The sequence below is a fragment of the Sciurus vulgaris genome (genome assembly GCF_902686455.1).
Source record: "Sciurus vulgaris genome assembly, chromosome: 2".
NCBI lineage: Eukaryota > Metazoa > Chordata > Mammalia > Rodentia > Sciuridae > Sciurus > Sciurus vulgaris.
The window spans coordinates 112,204,592-112,232,007 of NC_136462.1; the positions used below are offsets into that span (position 1 = coordinate 112,204,592).

The 27,416-nt window shown below is 50.2% G+C and overlaps 1 protein-coding gene across 2 annotated transcripts; it reads right to left on the reverse strand.

Annotated features, from left to right (window-relative positions):
* Positions 1-211: 211 nt before the first annotated feature.
* RBPMS2 (RNA binding protein, mRNA processing factor 2) lies at positions 212-26,137 on the reverse strand. 2 transcript variants are annotated; one of them, XM_079125751.1, is made up of 8 exons: positions 25,291-26,137; positions 9,989-10,066; positions 9,373-9,411; positions 8,515-8,577; positions 8,047-8,197; positions 7,397-7,434; positions 1,594-1,663; positions 212-1,341 (listed from the first exon to the last, which is right to left on the reverse strand). In XM_079125751.1, exons 1-7 carry the CDS (start codon positions 25,369-25,371, stop codon positions 1,601-1,603), a joined length of 513 nt encoding a protein of 170 aa, XP_078981877.1. In that variant the 5' UTR covers positions 25,372-26,137; the 3' UTR covers positions 212-1,341; positions 1,594-1,600. The 2 variants fall into 2 exon arrangements, with proteins under 2 accessions (XP_078981877.1, XP_078981876.1); XM_079125750.1 differs by having other exon boundaries at positions 7,397-7,548; positions 25,291-26,128.
* Positions 26,138-27,416: the final 1,279 nt, after the last annotated feature.

The window sequence follows — 27,416 nt, forward strand, 5'->3', positions numbered from 1 at the left end:
AGCCACTTCCCCTCCAGGACTTTGTTGAGCGAAGAGGGAGGGAGGGAGGGAGGGAAGGAAAGGCACCAGGAGCTCCATGGCCTTCCCCACCCTGACAGCCCCCAGGCCAGAGCTCCAGGTGGGCGCTCCACTCCTCCCCTTAACTCAGCATCTCCTGGGCACACCCTCACCTGGCAGTCTGTGTCTCATGGAAGGTGGAAGCAAAGGTCAAAGAGCAGTCACTTTGGATTTTTTTATTTTACATTTCATATATTATCCAGTTTCACATTCTCACAGGATCAGCAATTACAACAGCCACCTAGTCTCCCACATCTGAAATGGCAAGACAGTCACAGCTGTGACTAAAGGTAAAGCACTGATATGCTCACAAAACAAAATAAAATTGCACAATTTTTTCTTCATTTCATTTTTCTTAAACCAACGCCTGATACAAAGGCTTGCTGCTGAAGAACGGAAACCCTTTTCTTCTTCATGCCTCAAACTAAACATTAAACTTATCTGACAGGGCGAACAAGGTCTCTTTAATATTTAATGGTACACACATGAAAAATCCTTTATGATGCATAAATATTTTGTTACACAGGGTACAAAAATACTTTTCACGTTTTGGTTGGTTTTAAGGTTTGGAAAGAACAAGGAGCAGTGGTGGGGCGGGGTGCTCTGTGGAGAGGTCAGCAAGACAGGCAGAGGGAAGGGCTTTCTTGTAATTGTCGGCCCATCTGAGAAGGAAGCAGAGGACTGGTTTGAAATGACAAGGCGAATGCAGTGTGGTGGTGGTTGAGCCTGGAAGTGTGTGTGGCTCAGAGGCCCTCAGGGGAGAAGTAGCCACAGGGCTCAGGCCTCCCTGAAGCAGGGTGGGTGTAGGGGCGGGGTGTGGAGAGTGAGACCAGACACCATAAGCCAGGACCTGTTGCTATGGAGACAGTGTAAGAACAAACTGTACACTCACATATACACAAGTTTAAGTGTCTTAATTCATGCCAGAAAACATGCAAAATTAAATGCCTCATTTTCTCGAGGGGGAGCTAAAGAAGCATGTTTGGGTGGGAGGTCAGGTCAGGTCTTGCTGGGTCACAATGAGGCCTCCTAGCTGGGTTTGGGTGTCCCAGCAAGAAGGCCCTCAAATCCTCCAGGGAGGCCTTGGAGAAGGGATTTAGGTGGAACAAGCCTGAGGAAGGGGGAAAGGAAGGGGAAGCAGTTCACTGAGTCAGGCTTAAGATTCACAGTCTCTGGAGAAGCAGCAGCTCTGCACAGGCCGTGGGGGGTGGGGGCAGTGGAAGTTCAGGGCCCTATTCTGGCCCCACCACACAGTCCCAGAACCAAACTCCCTGGCGACCAGACCTGGAGGGGAGAGAGGTGGCCATGAGCAGAGGTGAAGGAATAGAGTTGGCCCGGGCCTCCTTTCGTAGAGGCTGAACGAGGGGATGGCAGGCTCACAGGGGTGGGAGAAGGGAAAACCAGCCAGATGCCCCAGTGACCAGGCTCCACGTGCCACCTCACAGTAGCAAGCTCTGGGGACTTGGGCAGAGAGAGAGAACCCACAGCCAGAGTCTAGGACATTTTCTGTCCCAGGCCTCTGGGGCCAGCACTTACTTAAGAATTAACAGAACTGGCGATACTTCCATCCTTGCTGGGTGGTATCAGAGGAGGGGTACCAGCGCACCTGCAAGAGAAGCCACCATCAGGAGCCAGCTATGCAGTCCTTCCCTTCAGCAGGGAACTTGGTGAACTCAGTCATCAGTGTCCCTGCTTCAGTCCTGGTTGTGCCACTGACTGGCTGGCAAAGGTTGGGCCAGTTACTCACCTGAAACATGAGTTTCTTCATCCAGAAACGGGAAGACTGCCTACCCCACCTCCTTTACAGGACAGAGGCTCTATGAGAGCAGGTCAAGCAGATGCCTTTATATTCCACTAAGCCTGAGCCACGTGCCAGGTTATGCCTGCCAGAGGGGCATCTCAGCAGTCAACGATCTGCCCTCCCTGCTTACTGGGAGAGCAAGATATTCCTAACATTAGTAGGAGAACAAACCTAGTAAATTTCAATTGTGTTTCTTTGGGTCTCAGTATCTTCACCCAGTTATAGATCAGGTAAGGACATAAGGTACATTAAAAACCAGGGTCATGCTGGGTATGGTGGTGCACTCCTGCAATCCCAGAGACTCAAGAGGCTGAGGCAGAAGGATCACAAGTTTGGTTCATGGCCAGTCTCAGCAAGCGAGACCCTGACTCAAAATAAAAAATAAAAAGGACTGGGGATGTATCTCAGTGGGAAAGCCCCTCTGAGTTCCATTCCTAGTACCCAAAACAAACTGAAAACCAAAACAAGGGGCTGGGGACAGAGCTCAGTTTGTAGAGTGCTTGCCTCGAATGCACAAAGCCCTGGGTTCAATCCCCTGCAACACACACACACACACACACACACAGAAAAAACAAACAAACAGGGTCAGGGTCATCTAAGAGATAAGACTCCTGTCCTTATATGATTCTTCAAAGCAGGTAGAGGGATGGCAGCCTCAGAGTATCCTACCAGTGCTCAGCAGCTACCGAGACTCTAGCATCGCCAGAAGGCCCCAGAGAGCAACAGTCCCAAAGCTGGATTCCCAGAGTCTGGTCAAGAAAATGACATGAAAGCTAGGAATGAAGTTCAGTGGTAGAGCACTTGCCTTGCCATGTTTGAGAGGGTCCAAGTTCAATTCCCAGCACCACACACACAAAAAGAGAGAGAAAATGACATGCACCCTGTCCCTGTCCCCATGGGCCCATCCTCTGGAAGAAGGGCTACAGTGGCTGCAAGGAAGGCGCCTGCCTGCTACACATGGCAGAGCATGTATTCCCAGCCTGACGTGGCTGCGTGGGAGAGGGAAGGGGCATCACAGGAAAGTGGTGCAGAGATGAGAACTCAGAAGGGGAGCCCAGGGTCCTGTTAGGAAGGGAAGGGAAGACATGCAGAGTGAGGAACGATAGAGAACAATTAGCAGCCAAGCATATGGTCAGACATCCTGAAGCAGAGCAGGCAGTCCCAGTTACCCACTTGGCAGCCATGATTCTTGCCTCTTGGGTAAACAGAGGATATCCAGCAATGCCAGGCCCTCTGGGGGCTGAGGGGAAGTTTCCTAAGAATTTGCTCTGTGCCTCTCTCAATTCTAGCTGTTATTTTGTGCAATGCAGATTTCTGGCCACACATCCACCCTAGATTGCAGTAAGAAGTTAGTGGCTGGCTACCCTAACGCCTGCACAACTAATATATAGCTGGACAGGTCCCAGGTCACCTAACCAACACTAGGATTTCCCTGGGCTCTGTGATGATATGGCACTGCTATCATCAGAATCCATGGCCTGGGTCATGGGAACTACCTTAGTTGAGCCCGCACCCCCACAGAAAAGGCCTCCCCTTGCCTTGGAGCTGCCTGCCCCACCTCAGAAGTCACGGTATTTTCTATCCTGCTTCCTGGGTATCAGGAAGCATATCCTTCCCTTCTAGGATGACAGCTATTTGGGAAGAAGCTTCTCTTGCCCCTAGCAGCATGTCCCTTCCTAGACGTGGTCCAGGGGATGCCCTTTCTGCTGGTCACTGGCTGAACACTACAACTCATTCCACACATGAGGAACTGGCAGTGGTGCCACCAGAAGGCCATGGTTCAGTCCAGCTCAAGGACTCAGGAAGCCTCTAGTGCACCCTTTTCACACTGGAGAAACAGAGGCTTTCAGCCGCTGCTTTACGAACATTTGCTGGATCCTATTCTACGTCTCCTCCACGAGGTGCTGCGACTCTTGCACCCCAAGCAGCAACTTTCCCTCCAACTTGGGATGAGCCAGGTGACTCATTGGGAAAAAAGAGGAAGAAAGCTCCCATTGTGGGCTCAGGACAGCTATGTCACTGATGTGGATGTAATGAACTTAGAGGGGCCGCTTCCCTCGGGAGCCTGGTATAGGCCAGTGGCTCTCCAGAAGTAGCATGACACTTCCTAGATCTCTTCTTACTGCCTGAGACCCTCAGACCCAGGGACAGAACTGGCATGTTAAGGACCCAACTAGAGTGAGGGCCTCTAGATGTCCCAACGTGCTCCTGAGAGACCATCCCACAGGGTATAATGATGAGGCTACAGATGAGCGTATGGGGGAGCTGCTGCCAAAAAGGAGAGCAGCACATGGCCTCAGCTTGCTCTCAGATCTTAGGACTGGCTAATGGAGAAGACACACCAAGAAGAGGGTAAAGGAATCAATCTACATGAGAAATCTGAACAGCCAAGAAAAATGGGAACCCTGTCTGAAGGTCAATTAAAACAACCTTAACTCAGCTGGCAAGCCGGCACTTAGACCTTGTAATAGGTCTAGGATAGGTGCCTAGACACGTGAGCAAGGGCACCGAGGAAGAAAACAAGTGTGCATACAACTAGCTTACTGTCCACCAGGCACTGGGTACATTTACATACTGCCATGCCAGCCAGGCATCCCAACTGTAGGTCTATGTTTACTTACTAGGAAAATTGTCCTAAGATTCAAACTCAAGAAAGATTAACTATGTATAGTAATTTTTATAAAAGATTCACATCTGTGAATTTACCTGCATACCTATTCCCAAATCCAAGGACTAACGCAAGTGGTTTTCCTGGGACCTGTTTTCCCTAAATGTAGACCTGTAGTAGCTAATGCTTAGGGGGAACTCACCATGTACCAAATGCTGTTCTGAGTAGTTTCCATATACAAACTGCATCAAGTCCTTACAAAAACCTGTTAAGCGGATGCCAGCATCATCTCCAGACACATCAGTACACACACAGAAAATGGAGGCAAGGAGAGTTAATGTCATCTTCAGGTCACGGTAAGTGGTTGAAACAGTTTAAGGGGGATAGAGTCATGGTAAACGACCTGCATTTCCTTGGGCTGAAATGGAAAATGAAATCCCATTCAGAAGGACACTGGGATGCCAGAGGAGATGGAGAATCCCTGCTTCCAAGCCACCATTTTTATGTGCCAAGTCCCACTGAGCCCCTGCCATCCACACCTCCTTTCAAAGCTCATCCCTTCAAAGATTCTCTTATGAGGATTATAAGGCTGAGCAAAATGGCCTTGTGTCAAGACAGCAGGACAGAATAACCTCTAAGGCCTGGCCTGCAGTGGAGCTGAGCATGATGGAGCAGAGAAAGGGGCACTGGCCCTCATTCCCTCTTGTCTTTCAGCAGTCTCTTCTTTCAGTCACCTTCTTGTCCTGAGTTTTTCTACTGGTCTTTTGAGTTGAGAAAAATCCAACAAAACAACAGTGTTCACTTCCTTTATTTAGATGCTTTCAGCCTCCATCTTTGGGGCAGCACTGTCAAGGGGCTCTTGGAAAGAAAACAAAAGTCTCTACTTGGAAAATGTTTTCGAGACTATTGCTGTGTTTGGTCTAATAGCCAACACTTCACTGCTGAGGAATGAATGGCTGGCTAATGACCACCTGGTCTAACCTCTGGACATTAGTCTTCTTCCCTCAAACTTCCACTATCCTTTCTGCAGATGATGGAAAGAAACTGGAAAAAGACAATAGGAAGACACGCAGCTCTGTGGCATGGAGCCCAGCGACAGGTAGCAGCATGCTGTTCCTCCAAGCCAGCCAGGCAGAGGTACCTTCCTTGATTCATTTGACAGACTTACTTCCTGCCTCCCTAACTGTCATGGCCTAGCATCTTGGGATGAAGCAGAACCTTTCCACCTGGTCCAGTCCAACCCTCTCAGTTTACAGATGAGGACAAAGGACAAGAGGTGAGGAGCCCAGTAAGACCAGTTCTGTGATCCCTTCAGTGCCTCACAGGCCCCTGCAGTTGAAACAGCCCAGCCCGGTGGAGCACTGTGGGTCTGCGCTGGACAGACACACAGGATGGGCTTTCCTGCTCCCCACCTCTATCTGCTCTCCCCTCCTGGCTTCTCATGTCCTTTCGCTCCTTGTCCCCTCCCTACTTCCTAGGTCAGGTCCAAGCCACCTACCTTTATGTGCTCCCTTGAGAGCACAGCAAATCCCCCCCGGCCAGAACCAGGTTTGTGGCAAAACACTCAAACCTTCAAAGGTTTTCCTCTGGGGGAAGACCTATGCCATCTTTCTATTCTTTGATCAATTTTCTAGCACCGACTGTGGTACTCAGCTGGAACAGTGCCAAGTCTAACCACATTTCTGCCTTTAGTACAATTAAAAGATGCTGTAGCCAAGGAATTCCCTGCTGGGGGAAAGTTGGCTCAGGTAGTGGTCCCTGAACCTGAACTTTTCACCTTGAAACTAGTGAACTTCAATGTCACTAAGCCCCTCAAAGGGCTTGAAGATGGATGTGCACTCAGCTTTCAGCAGAGCACCTAGCTTCCCTCACCTACAGCTTCTGCTTCCTATGCTCTCCCCTCCTGGCTTCTCACGTCCTTTCGCTCCTTGTCCCCTCCCTACTTCCTAGGTCAGGTCCAAGCCACCTACCTTTATGTGCTCCCTTGAGAGCACAGCAAATCCCCCCCGGCCAGCTCACTCCTCTGAGGCTCAACTCTTGGTCACTTGGTTGATCAGAGGCTAAGGTGGACTCAAGACTGCCCCTTGGCAGCATCCTGTCCACACGCCTGGCAGCTTCCTCTCATTGCCACTGTGCAGACCACTCTCCATACATACACAGCAGGTGAGACATCCCTGGTAGCATAGTCCAAGGTCTGTACTTGTAGCAAAAATCAGATCAGAGTAAAGGTCTGGGTGGTCAGAGTCTGGCATCTGACACAGCACTTGACACAGAGCCCTCTGGGCTAAGTCCTCACCCTCCCCAACTCCCTCCCCAAGAAATACCTGCTCCCTCTATCCTGACCTAAGACTGGAAATGGCCTGGCTTTCATAAACACAGGAGCAAACACTCAAGAACTCTTAGGAGAACCAGACACAATGCTAGCACTTCATTGTTGTTAACATCAAACTGTCACACAACCCCGAGGCAAAGTATAGTATTCTCATTTTCCAGGTGATTAAAAATTGAGGGAGAGAAATCTTTAAAAGCTTGATGAAGTTCATAAAGACAGGCAGAGGCAGGTCTGGCTCAAGAGACCACGTTTGGATTGGGAATGGAATTGTGATCCTATCAACCACAGGGCAACAGGGCAGAGCATGGCAGGCTCCTGGCCAGCTGTGTTGAGGGCTGTGAGCCACAGCTAGGCTCTCAGCACTCCCAGCCTTCTGTCTTACAGTCTCTATATGAACTCCCTGCTCATATTCTCCTTCCCCTCTGTCAGATATCAATCCTTATAGATCCCTGGAGCCTAGCCCTTAAAATCACCCTGAAAGACAACAGTTCTTCTGTAGCTCTAGGAAAAGGAGTGGCCCCATGGCCAGGAAGGTACAAAGTCTGAGTTGGGAGGGCCAACTCAGAGCCCTTCTACTCCTCCACCCAAAGGGGCTTACCTGAGCATGTAGGGCAGCAGCAGCAGCAGCAGTGGCAGCTGGGTAGGTGAACGCAGCATGTGAGATGGCTGGGGTCAGCTCTGTGGTGTACAGAGGGTAAGGGGCCCAGGCCTCTGGGGATGCAGGGATCAGAGCAGCCCCCATCAGGTCATCTATAACAGGAGACAACAGCCTCCATTGTCAGAACACTGGTCTTCCCTCCTACTAACCCCTTCCAAACAGAGAAGAGGACCCAGCACTATGATTGAGCCATAACCTCCACCCCAATGCCAAACTTCCCCCTCTGAGGACCCCAAGACTAGACAAAGAAGTCATGTGAATTTGGCCTAGCATGGTAAGCATCCTGATTGCAGCAGTAAGTTCTCAAACAGGCCTCAATCCATCTCAAATAAGAGAAATCAGAGAAGGCTTCAAGAAGTGGGACAACCCTGAGTGCTCAGGCGCTCAGTCCCTCTGAGGTTTAGCAAAGGCCACAGAGAAGGAAGAAGTCTCAAAGGTGACTCTGGATGCAAGAAGCCCCCTGGAAAGAGGAAGACAGGACTGAATCCTTCAACAAGAATCTGAATATCTGCTCTGCATGCAACTCCAGTAGGACCTACCAGCTCTGGCCAAGCAAAGGGGCAAAGAAGGCAGCTCAGAGTACCACTCACAGGGGTCCCGGGCGATGAAATGTGCTCCTAGGGCAGGGTGAACATTGGTGGGATTTGGTGTCGCCATTAGCTTGCTCTTGGCCATCTTGGTGTTGGCTTTGGCAAACTCTAGCCTCAGGGTTTGCGGGTTCTCAGGATCAAAGCGAATACCCTACACAGGAAGGAAAGGAAGAAAGACTTACTCTATAGGATCCACACTATCAACTGCAGTGGATACAGAGGGCCCCAGAACAAAGCTCGCCTACAAGACTCATGCACACGGGGCTATGGTAGAGGAATGTGGCTTAGACCTTGTGAGTAATGATATTTGTCAAAAACAGGGAACCAAGGACTTTGTCCTGAGATGGGCAGGAAATGAAGTCCACCTATGGACCCTTTTCTTGGGTGTGAAATGGGGAAAGGTTTGCAAAGGATAGAATAGGGACACTCACTGCCTACCACAGAAAGGCCTACTCTCCGCCTACTCACGTTCAATGCATTCTTGGCGGCTTCTGCTCCTGCCCGGCTGTCAAAGATCACAAAACCAACAGGCTAGTAGGAAAAAAGAGAAAATACCCTCACATTTCTCCCAATATTCCACTTACCCCATCTAAAACAAACCGAAAAAGACTACTGGGCTGCCGGTATAGCCCGTGGTAGAGCTCTAGCCTAGTATGTACTAGGACCTTGGGTTTGATCCTCAGTACTGCCAAGAAAGAAAGGGCCATCACCTAACTTTAAACAGTACTTGTTCTGCTGATAAGAGAACAGAGAAGGAAAAAAAAAAAAAAACCCTTGCCATACCCTCTCCTAAGGTGCAGATGGAAGATCCACATGCATTCAAAGTCGAGTCTCCCTCTGTGGTCCCACATCATGGGAAATGATGCAAACTGAGGTTTATTTTACTGCATTAAAAATCACCCTTCAGTAAAAGCTTGTTTCAACGCGTGTAGAAAATATTGACAACTACTCCAACTTCATTTTGCTAAGGATCAGTCCAGAACCTAAATGGCCCCTGAAGGCTCAGGACCTTGGCCTCCTGCACCAGGGGTCAGAACTCAGCTATCCTCTCTACTAACCTCAACCACAGGGCCCAGGCAGTGGTTCCCAAATCCCCACAGTCAATCACAGAAGGTCTGGAGCTGATTGGGCCCAACTAGTTGGTGAAGAGGAGGAGGGACCTTTGGAGGTTGTCCTTTAGTCAGCCAAGGACAGAAATGGATGGCAGAGAGTGCATCTCCATGGTGAGATGCTTCCATGTTAGGGGAAAGGCACCAGACCTCAGTTATAAGCTCAGCAGTCAGTATGGGCCAGAAGGAAGAAAAACCTGGGGGCAGGGGAAATTACCTGTCTCGAGGTGAGCTTGATCAGGGACCCTTCATACCCCTGTAGAGAGAGGTGGCCATTACCGGGGAAGGTGAGAAGCCTCTGTTGCACTAACCCAGCACTGCCCATTCAGCCCCACCTTTCCCCAGTGACCCAGGAATCATTCTCACACCCTTCTCCCCCAAAAGCCAACCCGCTCTAACCTCCACCACTGTCAAGTTCCCATGGCCCTTGTGTTCTGAATCACATGGTCTAATGCATGGGGTGGCATCATGTAGTGGCATTCATCATTTCATGCGTAAACTGCTGTGCGCTCCAATAACTTGTAATCCGAAAGCACAGATCTTACCTTTTAAGCTCTCTCATCTGCAAATGGAAAAGCCTACATCAAATCTTAAGATTCCTTACATAGCAAAGCCTACTAAGATTCTTTATGTCTCCATTTTACAGATGAGGAAACAGAAGCTCCAAAGAGCTAAGCAAGTAAGAGAAGTGCATTAGTAGAACCAGATAGAACCAGGTCTGGGACCACAGCTGCCAATCTACCTTCCTGTACTCAACCCAGTTCAGAGATTCATTCCTGTTGCTTCTCCCTAGTCCTGGGCTCTGCCTTGGGGGCAGCTGGGTCCTGACTCACCTTGAACGGCCGGAAGAGCAGGTAGAGTTCTCTGGGTTTAATGTCCACGGGGAGGCCACTGACAAACAATGTCCGTACCTAAGGACAGAGACCACAGTGGTCAGGGCCAGGCTGGACAGGAAGGACAGGAATGGTGGCTCTTCCTTCAAGCAGGAAACTAGAATCCTTCTAGAGCTTAAGGAGGAATTCAGTATTTCCTGGGCCTCCTTTGGATATGGAGGCATATTTACACTCAGTTTCATAGCTTTGAATTTTTCAAAGCCCTTTCTACACACCTTCCCTTCTCTAGGTTTATTCAGCAGGTGTCATTCAGCAAGCACTTGTTGAACACCTCTGCGCAGACTGTGACCAAGAGAGGCAAGGAGAAATGCGCTGTTTACAAAGTGTACAAACTCTTTGCAGATCAAGGTTCCGTTCCTCTGAGAATCTGCAAAAGGTATAGTACCACACCCCTCAAAAATGCACATAGAAAAAATATAAATCTGTTTTTCCTAAAGATACTCCAGTTGAGAGGTTCTATTTGGTCTGAGAGGCAAAGATGTATGTATGTGGAACTAAATCCTATGCTACACTATGCCCTGGAGCTGCCTTGCAGGGTGGACCTAATCAGTTCTCTCCTCCTCTTCCTCCTCACCAGGAGGGTGCGCTGGGGTGGGTCAAGGACCCAGAGCCAGAGCAGCCCCACAGAAGCCTCTGCCTCAGTTCTCCCTAGAGGCCACCCATTTTGCCCAGACTAATTTTAAACCCTCCCTCAAATGGCTCCTTTCTGGCCAGACCTCCCCAGAGGCCCCTTAAATAGCAAGTTCTCAGCACAAAGTTTCCTGCTTGGGGTAGGGGAGGGAGTGAGCACAGGGAATCTTTTCCTTATTTCCAGCTCAGAGTCTTGTTTCCAGTCTTCTCTCTGGGCCACTCAACCCTTTTCCTCTGGTTTCTATATTTTAGGTTTTAAGTGCCCCCAAAGGCTACTCTAGACCCCAATCTGTCCTTAGCCATCTCTCAGAAAATGAGGCACTTATGGATTAGGCAATGTGTCCCTGTCTGCCAGGCCACAGACCCTTTGCAGTCTGACTTGGATACATGCCTTGGTTCTAGCAATCCCAGTCAATGATATTGCCCTCCTATTCCCCTTGTCCAGACAGGGAAACTGAGGCCCAGCAAAGCTCAGTAACTTGTCCAGGGTGCACAACTTTTTTCACCAAGGAGCAGAGGCAGGTGAGACCAGGTACCCTGATGGTGTCTAACACCATCCACCTGGGAAGCCTAACTAGACCCACATCTGAGGAAAGAGTTGTCACACATGTATTCAGTAGCCGGTCCTTTCTCCTGGAACTTGTTTCAGATGAGAGTAAAAGCCAGAGTGATGAAGGAAGAAAAAGTCAGAAAGTGGCAAAGCAGAGGTGGGGTAAGCAACAGCTCAACAAACTTGACAGCCACACGTGGATAGGACAAGGTTCCACTGCCCACGCACCACCCTCTTGCTTCCAACTCCTCCAGACCCCAAACCCTTCCCAATACTCCAGGCCCCTGACAAAGACCTGTAGTGCCTCATCTCACAGCATTTGCTTGTACTGTTGTCCTTCGGGCCACCCTTTCCTAAGCTCTTTAGCTAAAGGGCATGAATGCTTCAGGTCTGATTTCCTCGCTCCCCTTTCCTTCTCTTCCCAAGTCCTGCAGCAGTCCTTGGCACCCTCGCCTTATATGGTTCTCGCCCATCTGAGCAGCCCCTCTCAACCTGACTGCACAAAGCCCTAAAGACAGAAGCTAAGTAAGATGCAAGATTTTCTATCTTCCAAAGTGCCCCAGGACAGGACTTGACATTTGAGACCTCCCATTTCTACACACTAAGTCCTTCCAAAGGACAAACAGCCAGAGACCATAGAATGGCACTGTAAAGGAAAGAGCAAGCAAGCAAGCAGGCTTTACTTAGACCAGATTTTGCATTCCAGTTTTATGCTTGATCTGGAGAAACTGCTTCATCTTTCAGAATCTTTTTTTTTTTTTTTTTTTTTGGTGGGAGTTGTACTGGGGATTGAACTCAGGCACTCGACCACTGAGCCACATCCCCAGCCCTATGTTGTAATTTATTTAGAGACAGGGTCTCACTGAGTTGCTTAGTGCCTTACTTTTTGCTGAGGCTGGCTTTGAACTCATGATCCTCTTGCCTTGGCCTCCCAAGCCCTGGGATTACAGTTGTGCGCCACCACATTCGGCCTGAATTTGTTTCTTTACCAGCACCCATCTCCAAGACTGAGAGCTAACCTTACTCTATGCCTGGCACATAAGTCAAGCCCACCAAGTGCTGTTTCATTTAGGGCTCCTGTTATTTCCCTTACAAGGTCCTCCATATCAGGTACCATGAGTCATTTGTTTACAATGGTTGTCTAGTGAGGCTGGATCAGTTCCAGGTCAGTCTGGAGTTGGGAAGGTGGATTCGACAAACTTAGGTGATCACTGGATCCTTATTTTCTCTCTTCCCTGAGGAGGTAATGTCCCAGGTCAAGGGCATCATGGAGAACATCCAATAAGGGCAAACAGAGAGCATTTAACACCAGCAGGGAACAAGGGGAAACTGAGTTTTGGGATAGTGACAGAATAAATAATGGCAGTCAGGATACTTTGAGACATGCAGTGATGTCTTCAAGGCCTAACCAGCCAGTCTTCGTGTCTCAAGTCAGTATTGGAGCCTTCTCCTACCATGGCACTTTCTCAGGACCTGGGTCTGCCATTCAGGAAGGAAGCCGCATGCAGACAAGGATTCAGACCTCAACAGCCGGTTGATGACATGACAGAAAGCCCAACCAACAAATCTGAAGAACTCAGGTGTCCTGCCTATTCCATGGGTTTACAACAATCATTCAACACAGGATTGGGGGTTAACTCAGTGGTAGACACTTGCCTACCATGCATGAGGCCCTGGTTTAGATCCCCAGCATTGCCACCAAGAAAAAAAAAAAAAAAGATACCACACTTGTTTTCTTGGGCCCCTCTCTTTCCATACATACCCATTCTGCAGAAGCATCCACCCAATCCAAAGGATTGTCTCCTTTCCATTCTGAAGGTGAAGAGCAACCACAGACCTTTAAGAACAGTCCCTTTGAGAATGGTCACCTTTAGGTGGAGCAGTGGCACATTCCTATAATGCCAGCAGCTCAGGAGACTGAAGCAGGATTGCAAGTTCAAAGCCAGCCTCAGCAACTTTTTTGTTTTTTAAGTTGTTGATGGACCTTTATTTTATTTATTTGTATGTGCTGCTGAGAATTGAACCCAGGGCCTCATGCATGCTAGGCAAGTGTTCTACCACTGAGCTACAACCCCAGCCTGGCCTCAGCAACTTAGTGAGACCCTGTCTCAAAATAAAAATATAAGCTGGGTGTGGTGGAGCATGCCTGTAATCCCAGTGGCTCAGGAGGCTGAGGCACAAGTTCAAAGCCAGCCTCAGCAAAAAGCAAGGCCCTAAACAACTCCGTGAGAACCTGTCTCTAAATAAAACACAAAATAGGGCTGGGGATGTCTCAGTGGTTGAGTGCCCCTGAATTCAATCCCCAGCACACCTTGCCAAAATATATATATATATATATAAAATAAAGAGCTGGGGCTCAGTGATTAAGCACCTTGGAATCAATCCCTGGTACAAAAAAAGGTCCCCTTCAAAGCAAGTAAGAGCAGACAGTGCTAGGCCCACAGTACTGTCCTTTAACAGAGCTGAAGGGTAAGTGTGCAGTCAGTGAGTACTGGGAAGTAGACGGAGAATCTTGAGAACTGATACATGCTGAGGAAGAACTCTCCTGGTAGAACCTACTGGAAGCACCAAACTCAACATGGATAGGGAACCTGGCTAGGGTTGTACCCCACACAGAATAGCACACACAAAGCTGTATACCCCCCATGACAGCCAGGAACAGATCAGCCTTGCTGCAGGTCCAGTCAGCTCCTGGCCTGCTGAGGAGAAAAGACCAGCTTTTGCCACAACCATGTCCCTGCTCCCAGGCCGGAGGGGTTCCCCAGCTGCTCTCCTCTTACTCAAGCCCTGTTGCCTGACTTTCCCCTCTAAAGTGCTTGGGAGTCGGATGGTGGAAGAGGTCCAGCACCCACCTGCTAAGTCCACACCATGGGCTACCACTTGTTAGCAGACTTCCTGGGTCATCCAGGTCTTTCCTGTCCCTCAGAGAGAAAAGTCTATGGGCTCCTTCCCTCCAGCTAGTGCTGGACCAACAACCCCATGACCTCTTCTCACCAATTCTGGGATACCTCCTCAGCTCACTCCCAGTGCTGGGGTCCCCAGGATCAAAGGATAAGGGCAGCACCTGAGTGGCATAGGCAGTATCAGCCCCTGACCTTCAGCTCTGTTCTTCAACTATTCTTAAATCCCCTCTCAGTAAGAACAATCCTGTTTACTTACTAATATTCTAATGCTGGGGATTGAACCCAGGGACTCATGCATGCATGCATTATACCCCAAAGCTACATCCCCAGCCCTAAGAACAGGCTTAAAAGGGGCTTCTTCATCATGCTGTCTAATTCCATTACAGCCTTACAAGCTGCCCAGCCTTTTCCTTCAGGGAGGTGTTGGCTGCCATCCACTCTCCAGGTTTCCCTTCTTCCTTTACAGCCTCTGCAGCCTGGAGGCAAGGGATGACTTTCCAGAGAGAAAAGAGGTAGGAAGAAAGGGCTCTGACAAGCCCATCCATGTGCCAGTGAAGGTCTTCCTTCAGAAAAACTGATGTCTGTTTAAAGACCTTCAGGAAAGATTAAATTAAAACAAGCTCTCAGGAACACAGTGCTAGTGATCCCCAAGGAACCAGCCTAATAGCACAAATTCAGGTTTGTGTGGAAGAGGCTTCCAGCAGACACCTCTCTAGGCCCTGGATACCCCTAGGGCAGAGTTGTTATTTCACTGCCCACAAGCAAGGCTGATGCCCTGAGGAGCAACTGTTCAGGTCTCCCTCCTCACAGGGTCATACAGAGCCCAGTAGGAATAGGGTTAGGGCTGGCAGGAGGGGTACTAACAGACAAAAGCAGCTGGGCAAAGACCCAAGAGGAAGGACCAGGATTTAGGGTTAGAGAGATGTGGCAGAGGCCCCTCTGCCCACCAGACCTGTGTCCTCCTCTGAAAGGGAGGGACAGACCCAATGCAGAAGTCATCAACTTTCCCCAACCTTTCATGCCAAAAGACATCCTTCATACTGAGCATTAAACACTCAGCTTCTCAGTTACTGTGGCTAAGAGGATGGGCTCCATAAATGCCAGTTTTTATTAGTGATGGAAAGGGTAAACACTGCTTTCAAAAACACCCATAGCCATTAAGTCTTCTACCCTTTAACTATGAAGGACAACTAAAGTATTCTTCAAACCCCCAGCCTAGAATCACCAAGACTGAACTCTAGACTCAAAGGACCATCACACAGAGGACAGACCTCTCTCCACCAAGGATCCTGAAGCAGGAGAACACCAGGGCCAATCCCCACTCACAGAAATCCCACCAGAAAACAGTCTCCCCTCAAGGTCAACTCCAGCCTCTCATAAATCCCTGCCCCATGAGGACTGGACATGGGGAGAGGACCCAACCAGGAAAACTTGTTTCTGGGCAATTAAAACATCCTACAAAGGAGATAAAAATGATTTCTGAATATTGATTTCTGGTACCAATCCTTTAGCCTATCTAAAATAATTTGATTTGGAAAGGAAAAACTGCCTCCACATTCTACTTCATCACATGTTTTAAGAGTAACAGGCTAGCTCTAGGCTCCTCCTACTTGCTGCTGGGAGTGAGCTCTTCTGGTGTCAGCTGGATGGAAAATACTACTTAAGAGAAGGGGGTGGGGAGAGGAGGGAAATCCAAACAGGGAAAAACAAGCCTCTTATAAGCCCTTCCCACATCCTTCCCCTGCTCCAAGTCCTTAGCAGCAACCCAAATACAGAATATCTGAGCTGGAAGAAACCTTATTTTTAGATGGAAACCAAGGCCCAGGGGTCCAGTGAGCTGTTCATGGTCACCATGCACACCAGAAGCAGCCCCAGGATCCTCAAGTGCCTGGTTCAAGTTAGTGCACTTTTGCAAGCCTTGATTTGCCAATTCACTTAGATCCCAGTGGAATAACCCTGAGGCACCCAGGAACAGGTGCCTTCATAGCATCACACAAAAAGCTGGGGTGGCAGGGGAAGGTCCCACAAGATTCTATGGTTAGTCCAAAACAAAGTCAGTTCGGTTATAAGAAGGTCAAAGGAAAGACTTATGAGATTGCCAACTCCAATGCTGAGTGTGAGCAGCCTTGTGCTCCCCTGTGGGGAGGGAGATAGATGCTGGAGTAGGACTCAGGCTATGTCCACCAGTCCAGATCACAGATATTTATGAGCTGCAGCCCACATTATATAGGAAGTTTATGGTTTTCCTGATATGAAGATATCGAATGTCTTTTTTAAGTAATTTCTTTTTTTGTAGTGCTGGGGCTCAACCCAGGGCCTTGTTAATGTTAGGCAAATGCTCTACTACTGAGCTACACCCCCAGCCCCAGTCCAGACATCCTTTTAAGATGGGTGCCAATCATCATCACACCCAGATTTGATCTGGCTTCCCCAGGGAAGAGAGACCCATTGCTGTGCTAAGATATCAGAATTTTAAGGCAAACAGGAGAAAGAGAGTAAGTCTCAGGGCAAGACTTGGACAGTGTCATCATCTGCTTAGAGCCTCAGTGCTTCCTTCTGCCCACAAGAAGGCAAAGGATGTGTGAAGGAGATAGAAAATGAAACTGGGCGAGAACGAGAAGGCAGAAGCCAGGGCCTGGACCCCTAGGCCAGGCTGGGCCTGAAGTATGTGTGTGGGCCACTGCTGGGCCTATGCCAAGGTTGACAGGCAGAAACCTCAGGGTAGTCACACACTGGCTGTGACCCTGCTAACCAGTTTTTTTTTTTTTTTTTTTGTGTGTGTGTGTGTGTGTGTGTGTGTGTGTGTGTGTTGGGGGTGGGGGTTGCGCCTGGGTCCCAGGCTTAGGCTTGGTACAGCAGGTTGCTCCCACTCTTCCCAGGGGAAAGCCAGCCCTCTGAGTGGGGCCACTTGACGCAAGGTGGATGGAATGTGGCGACATGGCCAGCAGACCCAGGACTTATAAGGTGCTGAACGAGGGCATAGGGAAAGAGAGCAAGCAGCATACAGTCAGAGGGTGTATGTGAACCTAGACACAGGCTCCCCAAACATCAGGGGCTCCTTGCTTCCAGATCTCTTCCAGGCAGCCCGCACCTGGATAACACCTGCCCCAGAGTTACCATCAATATTACAACTCAACCTGGTGTGAAATTCCCAGGCTCAAGGATGGCTCTAATGTTCTGCCTACTCTGCAGATTTCAGGCCCAGATCACATGCCACCAGAGCTTGGCTTCGAGGCCAATCTGTGCCACACTTTGTAGTTTTATTCCTTCACCTGAATCATCAGCATATGAGTCTGATAGTCTCTTTGATGTAACAGGTAGGACAGGTATGTGGCCCATTTTACAGATGAAGAAAACAGCTCAGGGATTAAATGCCTGGCTAGCTGGTGACAGAGTTGGGCGTCAGGTCCAGGTTGCTAGGAAAGTTTAAGGCTCTTTGCTTACAGTCTACAACATATCCTAGAGTTCTTACAGGATGTGTATATAGGGTTGAAGGGAGCAGAGATGACTGGGGTAACCAAGCTGGGGTAATAAGTTCTCTACAGGGAGGGACAGATTGGTCATATATAAAGTACTAAGTAAACCAGGTGCACTGGCACACACCTGTAATCCCAGTCACTCAGAAGGCTGAGTTAGGAGGATCCAAGTTTGAGGCCAGCATCAGCAATTTTAGCAAGACCCTGTTTCAAAAATAAAAAGGGCTGGGGATATAGCTCAGTGGTAAAGTGCCCCTGGGTTCAATCCCCCAAATCAACCAACCAACCAACCAACTAATACTAAGTGAGTAAGCCTCAGACCTCATTATCTAAGTTGCTCCTTGCCCCAGAACAGTAGCTTCACATCTTGGAAACACAATAGGTCAAAGCCTATCATGGGCACTGACCTACCCTTATTTAGAGAACTAGACCAAATAGCAAGAGCCAAGCTGTGCAGACTTGGTGCCACAAAAGGTTACTTAGAGGTGGTACTGGGCCTGCTTTAAAAGTATCTCCAGGCAGAGCCAGAGACCAGGACTTAGAGGCGAGGCTCACTGGGACCCCAGCAGGGAAACCTCTCAGATTCATTCACCTCCCCAGCCCTCTGGGCTGTGAGGCCAGTCAACACATATCTATCACCTGCCTGAGTGCCTGGTGAAGGTTATATTTGACACCACTGCATAGAAGGGACTAGATTCAAGACTTTGGGCTAGGGGAATCCTGCACTGCCCTCCTCATTGTGGTCCAAAATTAATACCACCAACCCTTAAACCACAAGATGCCATGCCAGTGTGAGCACCAGCACTGGGCCCACCACACCTGCCCCTCACTTGACTAAGGTCAGTGAAATCTGACAAGAGCAATGGTCCCCAACACAGTGGTCCTGTTGAGATAGGGTTTCTGTTAAGGGACCAAAGTTGCTTCTGGGACCTGTATTCTGGTCAGAAGGGCCCCTATTGAACACATCAGTGATCCCTCCATCCCAACCTGTGCTGGGATGTGACCATCATTATTCAGCTAAAACAGAACAATCTGGGCAGAAGGTGGAGGGTACACATAACCTTCACAGCAACAAGCGTTCTCAAAAATAGTCTTAGATTGCTGCTGCAATGGCACATGCCTGTAATCCTAGCAACTTGGGAGACTGAGGCTGAAGGATGTCAGTTTTATGGCCAGCCTGGGCAACTCAGTAAGACTCTGTCTCAAAACAAAGAACAAAAAGGATTAGGGATAAAGCTCAGTGGTAGAGTACCCCTGGGCTAGCCCCAAAACCACACACACACACACACACAGTCTCAGGTCCTTTCCAGTGTCTTCTCCTGACTCTTCTCCCCTGACCCCCAAATTAAAGGAAGGTCCATATGGGGGAAGGTTGGTCAACCACAAAGAGGGGTTAAATGCTCCAGATACTCCAGATGGCTCGGTCCAAGTCAGGTCCTACTTCCTTCTTTCGGGGGGACTGAGGCGGCCTTGATGGCTTGTAACAGTCAAGAGCCTCTACTCAGTTGGCCATGAGTGGCTAACCCTGGCAGATGGGCCTAGGCAAATGCTCCCATCTCCCAGGCTCTGCTGTGGTCCAGAGGACTCTGGCATTGAAGGACCCACCAGTGGGTTCTTCTGTTTCAGAAGAGTCTGAGTCTCAACACATCTCAGAGGTGACCTTATTTTTTCCAGCCAAGGGTGGAATGAAGGAAGAAGCAGAAAATAAGGAAGTCGTGCTGGTCCCTGAAAGGCAGTGAAAAGGGTTCTGGCATACAAAGCCTTAAGGGTCATCCAGGTTCCAGGTCCCACCTCATGGCAGCATGGTTTCTGTAGTATAAGTAACAGGCTTTGTCCCACTGTCTGTCTCAGCTTTGCCATGGTCAGGGGACAATGGGCAGCTAGCAATTAGCAACCAAGCAGTGCCAGTACCCTGCACTGAGCTCTGGGTGACCAGAGGTGGGTGGCCTTGAATCAGGAGCTCTGCCCTCAGGGCAGGTGGGAGGGACTCATCTCTCAGGACTGTTTGAGGCCCAGTGGGATAAATGGTTTGAGAACATGAAAGCATGTGAAGATTCAGCATCCACAGTCCACGTCCTGCCCCTACTTGTGGGTCTCACCAGTCCCAGCCTGGAGAGAGGGACAGAGAAAGCCAACACGTCCAAATGTTGAATGAGATTTAGAAGCTGGCACTCTTGCTGAGTGTGGTGGTGCATATCTGTAATCCCAGCAACTTGGGAGGCTAAGGCAGGAAGATTGCATGTTCAAGGTCAGCCTCAACAACTAGTGAGACCCTGTCTCAAAATAAAACATAAAATGGGCTGGGGATATAGCTTAGTAGTAAAACAACACCCCTGGATTCAATCCCCAGCACGAAGAAAGAAGGAAAGGAAGGAAAGGAAAGGAAAGGAAGGAAAGGAAGGAAGGAAGGAAAGGAAGGAAGGAACTAGCTAGGCTGTCCACACGTGGGGAAGGAGACACAAAGATCCAATAGTATGGCCTGCAGAATATTTCTTTAGAAGAAACCCAGCAGTGAGGTGTGGAAGCAGTCAGTGTCAGGTACAGAAAACAAGGGGTAGGCCATCTGTAGAGAATTTAAAATAAAATTGACTTGGTCTGTTTATTATCCCTAAGGGACAGTGGTTCTAAAGAATATCTGTGATAGAATGCTCCTCCTGGCAGAGGTTAACAGTTCTCATCACCCAGTCTTGGGGATGCCCCAGTCCAAAGGAGTCAGTCTCAGGTCTTCTACTTGGGACTGAGGAAGTACCCAGAGTTCAGCCCTCAAAAACTTGGGTTGCAGACACCTCTTTGCTACTTTAAATCTCACCGAAATTTAGTATGTGGTTAAGAGGTAATTCTGAACTCAAATCCCAACCTCCCCACTTAATAGCTCCATGAAAGTTATTTAACCTCTCTTGATTCACTTATATAAGATGATACTAATGTAACCACTCAGCAGGGCACAGTGGCACACTCCTGTAATCCCAACTACTTGGGAAGCTGAAGCAGAAGAGTTGCAAGTTCGAGGCCAGGCTCTGCAACTTGGCGAGACTGGCTCAAAATTTAAAATAAAATAGGATTGTGATATAGCTCAGTGGTAGAGCACCCCTGGGTTCAATCTCCAGTACCACACATACTTACACACATGTAAGTACTTCACAGTACTGTTGTGAAGGTTACATGAGTTGAAATGGTAAAGTATTTAGCACCATGTCTGCAGCAAACACTGCATATGGGCTTACAATTATTAGTACAACCTCTCCATTAGGTCATTCAAGCAGAGGGGAGGCACCCACAACACCCCCCAGACAGGAGAGGAACTTGCCTTCCTACCAGAATCCTCCTGGATAAACCTGCCTTAGCCCTGTTTCTAGGGTAAGTGCTCAGGTAAGCGTAGAAGTATCCCAAAAAAGACTGCAGACAGAGCACCAAGATGTTCCAGGTTTTATGCTTTCAATATCATAAAAGAAATGGTACCCAAGTCACACACTGGACCCTGGAATTCCTTCACACTCATCTAGAGACTCTGACCTTTTCTACCTCCACAGGTCTAACAACCTCCTACTCACCCATATACCTCAGGGAGCATTGACTTCTAACCTCTCAGTAGTGCCAGGAATCTGGCTATCTCCTGACATCCCTCTGAGGACATATGATGGACTCTAAGTAACAGTTACAGAAGGAGCAAGGAGCAGTCTTTTTTTTTTTTTTTTTTTTTTTTTTTGGTGTTGGGGATTGAACCCAGGGCTTTGTGCTTGAGAGACAAACACTCTACCAAAAGGAGCAGTCTTGATTCAGTTACACTAGGGTAAGAAGGTGGCAAACTTAAATCAAATTATAGATCCTTTAGCTGCCATTATTCCCTGTCTTTCTATAGCTTACCATTAGGCTGCTATAAAACTTTATTTACCTCTTAGAAACTTACTTCCCTTCAATCCAAGAATCCAAATACCCACTGCCCAGGATGCTCCCCAATTACAAATTACTATAGAAGCTAGGGATATAGAAAACATGCCTAGCATTTGTAAGGCCCTGGGTTCAATCCCTAACACAAAAAAAAAAAAAAAAAAAAAAAAAAACCCAAATCTCCAAACTCACTAAGTTAAATGCAGTAAATACGGATAGCTTTTTTTAAAATGTTGATCATACCTCAGTAAAGGCTTGATTATTTTTTATGGCACTGGGTATCGAACCCAAGACCTCGCATGCCAGACAAATACTTTACCATTTAGCTATATCCCCAGTCCTGGTTTTTTTTTTTTTTTTTTTGTTTGTTTTTTTGTATTGTGGTGCTAGGTAAGAACCTAGGACTTGCACATGCTAGGCATGCACTCTACCACTGAGCTACACCTCCAGCCCTCAATAACGTGGTTTTTAAAAATTACTATAATTTAATGTTACTTTGTATTGGAAAAGGTCTCCATTTAAAAAATAAAAACCACATAAACCCCTCTCCAGAGACACGGTAACTGTAACTACCTAGCTATCCATGGAGAATCACTTAGGACAGGACAGGCTTGGATAAGAAATTCAGCAGCAGGGACATAAGCCTGCCCCAAGCAGGGTTCAGGTTCTGTGTTAGCTCACCTGGTGCTCCAGCAAGACCCACCTAGAAGATGGTATAGCCTCAGACTGAAAAGGAAACTCATCTCCTCCTCTTAGTTTCCTGTGTCCTTTTTAGCTTTTCAAAGGGTATCAAAGCTTTTAACACGTAACACATCTCCTTCCCAAGTGTAAGGAAAATGCATTTCTTCCTAACCCCACATGACATCAGGCTCTTCATAATATGGCCCTCGTTATTGCTGTAACAAAGCAAATCCTAGTAGTAACCCAAAAGAGTCATGAGGTTCTACAATGCACTCCCCCTACCTTTACACATGCCAGGCCCTCCTCTTAGAATGCCCAGAGTGGGGTGGAAACAATCTACTCACACATGTCTCAGGGAGGGCTCATGGTACCATGAGCTGACATTCCTTTATTCCATCTACTGTTGCAGTTAACGTCCCATTATTTCCTTCTGGCAGGTCCTCCTCACCTCTCCTAGTCTGCAACCTTTCACCTGTATTCCTAACCCATGGTCCAGAAAAAGAACCTAATGCATGTGATACAGATGAAGCCGTTGGTAAGATGGGAAAGCCAAAGCCATACAGAGTACTTTAAGACAAGCAGCCATGCTGGACACACACCTGTAATCCCAGGCTAAGGCAGGAGGATTTTGAGTTCAAGCCAGCCTTAATAAAAAGCAAGGCACTAAGCAACTCGGTGAGACCCTGTCTCTAAATAAAATACAAAATAGGGCTGGGGATGTGGCACAGTGGTTGAGTGCCCCTGAGTTCAATCTCAGATTCCCACCCCCACTCCAAGCAAAACAAAAGACAAGCGGCTCCACTGATACTTCCCAGAACCACGGAAACACCCCTTTCTCCAGTGACCTAGAACCTTTAGGAATTAAAGTCTTATGGTGGGCAGTAGTAGGGTTCTTTGGTTTTCTATGCTTGCTCTAGCTAATCTCTAATAGTTGATTGGAAAGAGTCAGCTTAGGTCAGCTATAGCAGTTACCACCATTGCTAACAAGAGCTTCTGGATGATGGTTCTTAGGGATTGCAGAACTGACTGCTAGGCCACATCGAAGCTAAAAGGAAGATCATTCCAACTCAAAAGGACAAAACAAGATGGAGCCCCCAGGATAGCTCTTGGCTCACTGTTCAGAAGGCTGATGAGAGGAGTAGACTGACTGTTCTTACCAGACCAGAACACATACTGGGCTTCCAGGAGAAAGGCTAACAGAGGAGGGGAGGTTTCCAGGAGGAGGACTAATGGAGGTCCTTGGATTTAGAACTCAGCTAGATACAACAAGCCCATATCCCTCAGTAAGTACCACTCCCATTGACTTTCTAAACTACCACGGTGCTTTAGCTTACCTCAGCCTCCAAGGAGGAATGTAGGGACCCTACTTTTTGAGGAGCCTGCCCTCTTTCCCAGAAAGGCAATTAGGAAAAAAAAAAAAAAAAAAAGTGGCCAAAACCTCAAAAGCCTTTTTCAAGACTTTAAACTGGCTACTCTGTTTACATTCTTCCCACCCAGAGCACTGAGTCTGAGGGTTGGGTCAGCCCAGCCCCAGTCTTTCAAGCAGTGTGAAATCCCTGCTGAAGTCAACACTTTAGCAGTAGTGGGGTTCAGGGTTCTTGCCCAGTTTCAGAGAAGACACTGCCCTCCCAATTTCAGCCCACAGGGTGTGAGGGCAAGCAAACACACCAGCAACCCTGTCACTCTTCCCCTAAGCTCAGGGAAGGTTCAGAACAACCACATATCTGGATGGGGTGAGGTGCCCAAAGAGAAGGCTCTGTGGGCATCAAGGCCCAAGGAAAACAAAGCCCAAGGGAGTCAAAACAACCCACCACCCCAGAACCATTAGTGGACTGTCATCAGGCCTTAGCTCTTCACATTCTTAGTGAAGAATTGTATATTCTTCCCTTGCTCCTCCCAGCAAAAGGTGGAATCCAGACAGACATTCTCAAGATGTCACGCCATTGGTGAACTGAGGCTGTCAGGAGGTCTCTGAATTGCCAAGATAGGGAGCTGGCAGTGCGGAGGTCAGCCCAGCAGTGCATCTCAGGGCCATTCTGAACCAACCCCATAGCCCAATGGGAGGTAGCAGCAACCCTAAGTCACCCCGCCCCACACACTGCGGTTTCTCCCTCACACCAAAAGGAAGAGCACTCTGGATTGATAAGTGGCCCCTGGTTTCCTGGGCAAGAACATTCCAGGACCAGGCAGGAAGGGTCTTTCAGCCCTGGAGTGACACAGCAGAGGCCCTCCATAGGACCTAAGAAGATTGTCCCCTTTCCACATCAGTTCTCTCTACCGGCCTCGCTCTCATTTGCTCAAAGCTTTGAGGTTTTTATCCACCACCTCACCTACACACATGCCCCTCACCATTCCATTACCGCCAAGCTGCTGGGGATTCCATGAAGCCATCTCGTACTCCCTATTAGCACATGGCCAGTGGACAAAATGATGTCATCTCTCCTTGCAGGATCCCACCCGAGCCAGCTTTGGGGTCCTGCCTTGGCTACCAATGCAAAACCCCGAAGAACCGGGAACTGACTGTATTTAGTCATCTCCTTCCCAACTCCAGTAAATTGCTGGCTCACCTATGCCAAAGCCCAGGTTTGGGGGCTGTGAAGAAAGCCCGCCCGGCCCCCATTACTACAACTCTAGTGAACCCAGGTGCAGAGCAGCTGACGCAGGCCCCCAAGGTCATGGGGAAGGGTCAGGGTGGAAAGTGAGGTGACGCCCGCCAGCCGCTCAGCTTTTATGCAAGACAGGGGTCCCGGCCACCCGAAAGGTGCGTCCCATACGAGGGCAGCAAGCCAGGCCGGGGGTGGGGTGCGAGGGACATGCGGGCAGCAGGCGTGGGACCGACTCGGTGCAGCCAGTCCACCGCTGGACGCACGGACGACGCGCGGCCCTCCTCGAGCCCGGGAGGGCGGGGAGACAATGCCTGCCCCGCGAGGCAGTCCAGGCCGCACGCCCCCGCCTGCCGGACACGGGCTACTCCTCCCCGGGCGAAGGGCAGCAGCGGGAAGGCGCCAGAAGCGATGGCCCGACCGACCCCGCGCAGCGCGGAAGGCCCCGCACGTCCTCTCCGGCGCCCACCACCGCGTGTACTTCACCCAAGTCCCGGGGCCGCAGACCCACCTCCTCCTCCAGGGTGGTGCCGGAGCCCGAGCCCGTGCCGGTGCCGGTGCTGTGCTCGCCGTCCGGCTTCAGGTTGCTCATGGTGAAGGGGGAGGGGGCGGCGAGGGGAAGGGAACGAGGAGAGCGAGCGCGGCGCCCGGCCCCGGCCGGGAGGTGGGAAGGGGCGCGGTGAGCGGTGCGCTCCGGGGGTGCGGGGCGGGGTGGCAGTGGGGGCCCGCGGGGCAGTGAGAGGGGCAGCCGCCGCGTCAAGCAGGGGTCACATCAAGTTTGGCGGGTGCGGGAGGTGAGGAGGGGGTGCGGCGGAGGAGGCACTGGGAACCCGAGCTGAGCCCAAGCGGCCGCCGCCTCCGCCTTTTCACTGCGACCGGCGAGTGCGCCCGCGGCGGCGGCGGCGGCGGCGGCGGGGGGCGGGCGCCGGGGGAGGGGGCGGGCGCCGGGGGGCGGGGGCCGGAACCGGCCTCAGCTGGGGCCCGGCCAGCCCCTCCCCCGCCCTCCCGCCGTCTCCGGGGGAACGCGCAGCCAATCCCCGCCGCCCACTGCGGTCTCGCCCCGGTCCCGGCCGCGACGCGCGGGCCTTCGGCGCGGCCTCTCCCTTCTTCTCTTGGTCAGCCCTCTTCCTCTCTGTTCTTCCCACATTCCCTTCTCCACGACAAGTTTTTAAACTTTGATGAACTGGCCCAGCGAACTTTCTTAAAGGAGCCGCGCGCCGCGCTGTCCTAACCCGCGGGAGGTGGAGCCGAGTGCCAGGCACGCCGCATCCCCGCCCTGGCGGCCCCACGCGAGGCACGCCCTCTGCGAGGCCCCCGGGGTCGTGGACTCCCTTTTATCCTAGTCTAGGAAAATGGGGTGTTCGACGCGATACCTTTGCCCCCAGATCCACTCTCCAGGTCCCAGTCCGAGCTGTCCTCACAGCTCAGAGCTGCGGGGCCGGGTTCTGAGGATGATAGGCGGGGGAGGGGGAGAATGGCAGACACCTGGGCTTTGGTTTGGGTTGGGCGTTGTTTTGCTGAGTGACCTTGAGGAAATCACTTCCCCTCTCTGGCATCAGGCTCCTAGCCCAGAGGGTGGGACTTAGGAGGCAAACTCCTTTTCCGCTCTCAGTCTCTGAATGGCACTCAAGGCTGGAAAACACGGGACCCTAATGGCCATTAGCCCTATGAGGGGATACTGTGAATGACCTAGAAGGTTCCCCACTATCATTACTCGACTTTTGGGTCTTCTCACTCCACCCCTGGACTAAGTACCCCGAACACGCCGTTTCTCCCCCTATTCAAAGACGAGCGCTGGGGGAGGGAGGAGTAGCCTGGCCGCTCGGGTGGGGTCGTGGTGACCCCCACCGGACAGGTCACGAGGTCGCGGTCGCGGTTTCCCTCTTGTATCTGAAAATCCGCCTAGACCGGGGCCGGCCCCTGCCGCCAGTTTGTAAAAACCCGCGCCCGCCTCGGGTCGCGCTGGAAGCGCCGGAGCCCCGACTGTCGGGCGAAGCAGCCTGAGGCATGGGCTCCTTTCCCGCGCCCCCATCCCTGAATTCCTGCTGCGTCCTGAGGGATCCGGGCCGGAGGCACCGTCCGGCCTTGAATAGCCACTGCGGAGAGGCTAGGGGACGCGGAGGGGTCAGGCGTCATCGGGTGTGATCCACGGCCCGCGCCCAGTCCCTGTCTTAATTAGCCAAGCTAGATCTTGGGTTTGGGGCTGGAAGCGACGCGCAGCGGTGGTAGACTTGAAAGGTGTGCAGTCACAACCAGGTAGCACCCCAGACCTTGGAAAACCAGATCCTCAGTGTACCGACCTGGTGAGTAGGGGTAGCTCCACCGTACTGGAGTGTCGTGCTGTGACTTATTTCCCCAAATAATTTCTAATCTCCACCTCAACCTGCCACCTCACAAATAAGTAAATTGAAGACTAAAGATGGGTGATATCTTTGCCAATGACATTCATTTATTTGGTAAAAATTACTGAGCACCTGCTGTGGGACAGGGGACAGCTCTGCTGTGGCAAAAGGCCAGAAACACCCGAGGGGAATCAGGCACTGCCAACCCATGATGTGCTCATCACCTTACACAGAATTTTCGAGGTACTTCCAGCCTCAGGCACCACCAGATGGAACCAATCTTGTGAGCCTTTAG

Coding starts and splice junctions, on each gene's coding strand:
- RBPMS2 (XM_079125750.1), bottom strand. CDS start 25,371: ATGAGCAACCTGAAGCCGGACGGCGAGCACAGCACCGGCACCGGCACG. Junction 7,549..8,046: donor TTTCATCGCCCGGGACCCCT/GTGAGTGGTACT, acceptor CTCCTGTTATAG/ATGACCTGATGGGGGCTGCT. Junction 1,664..7,396: donor CTGCTGCCCTACATGCTCAG/GTAAGCCCCTTT, acceptor CTTCTCTTGCAG/GTGCGCTGGTACCCCTCCTC.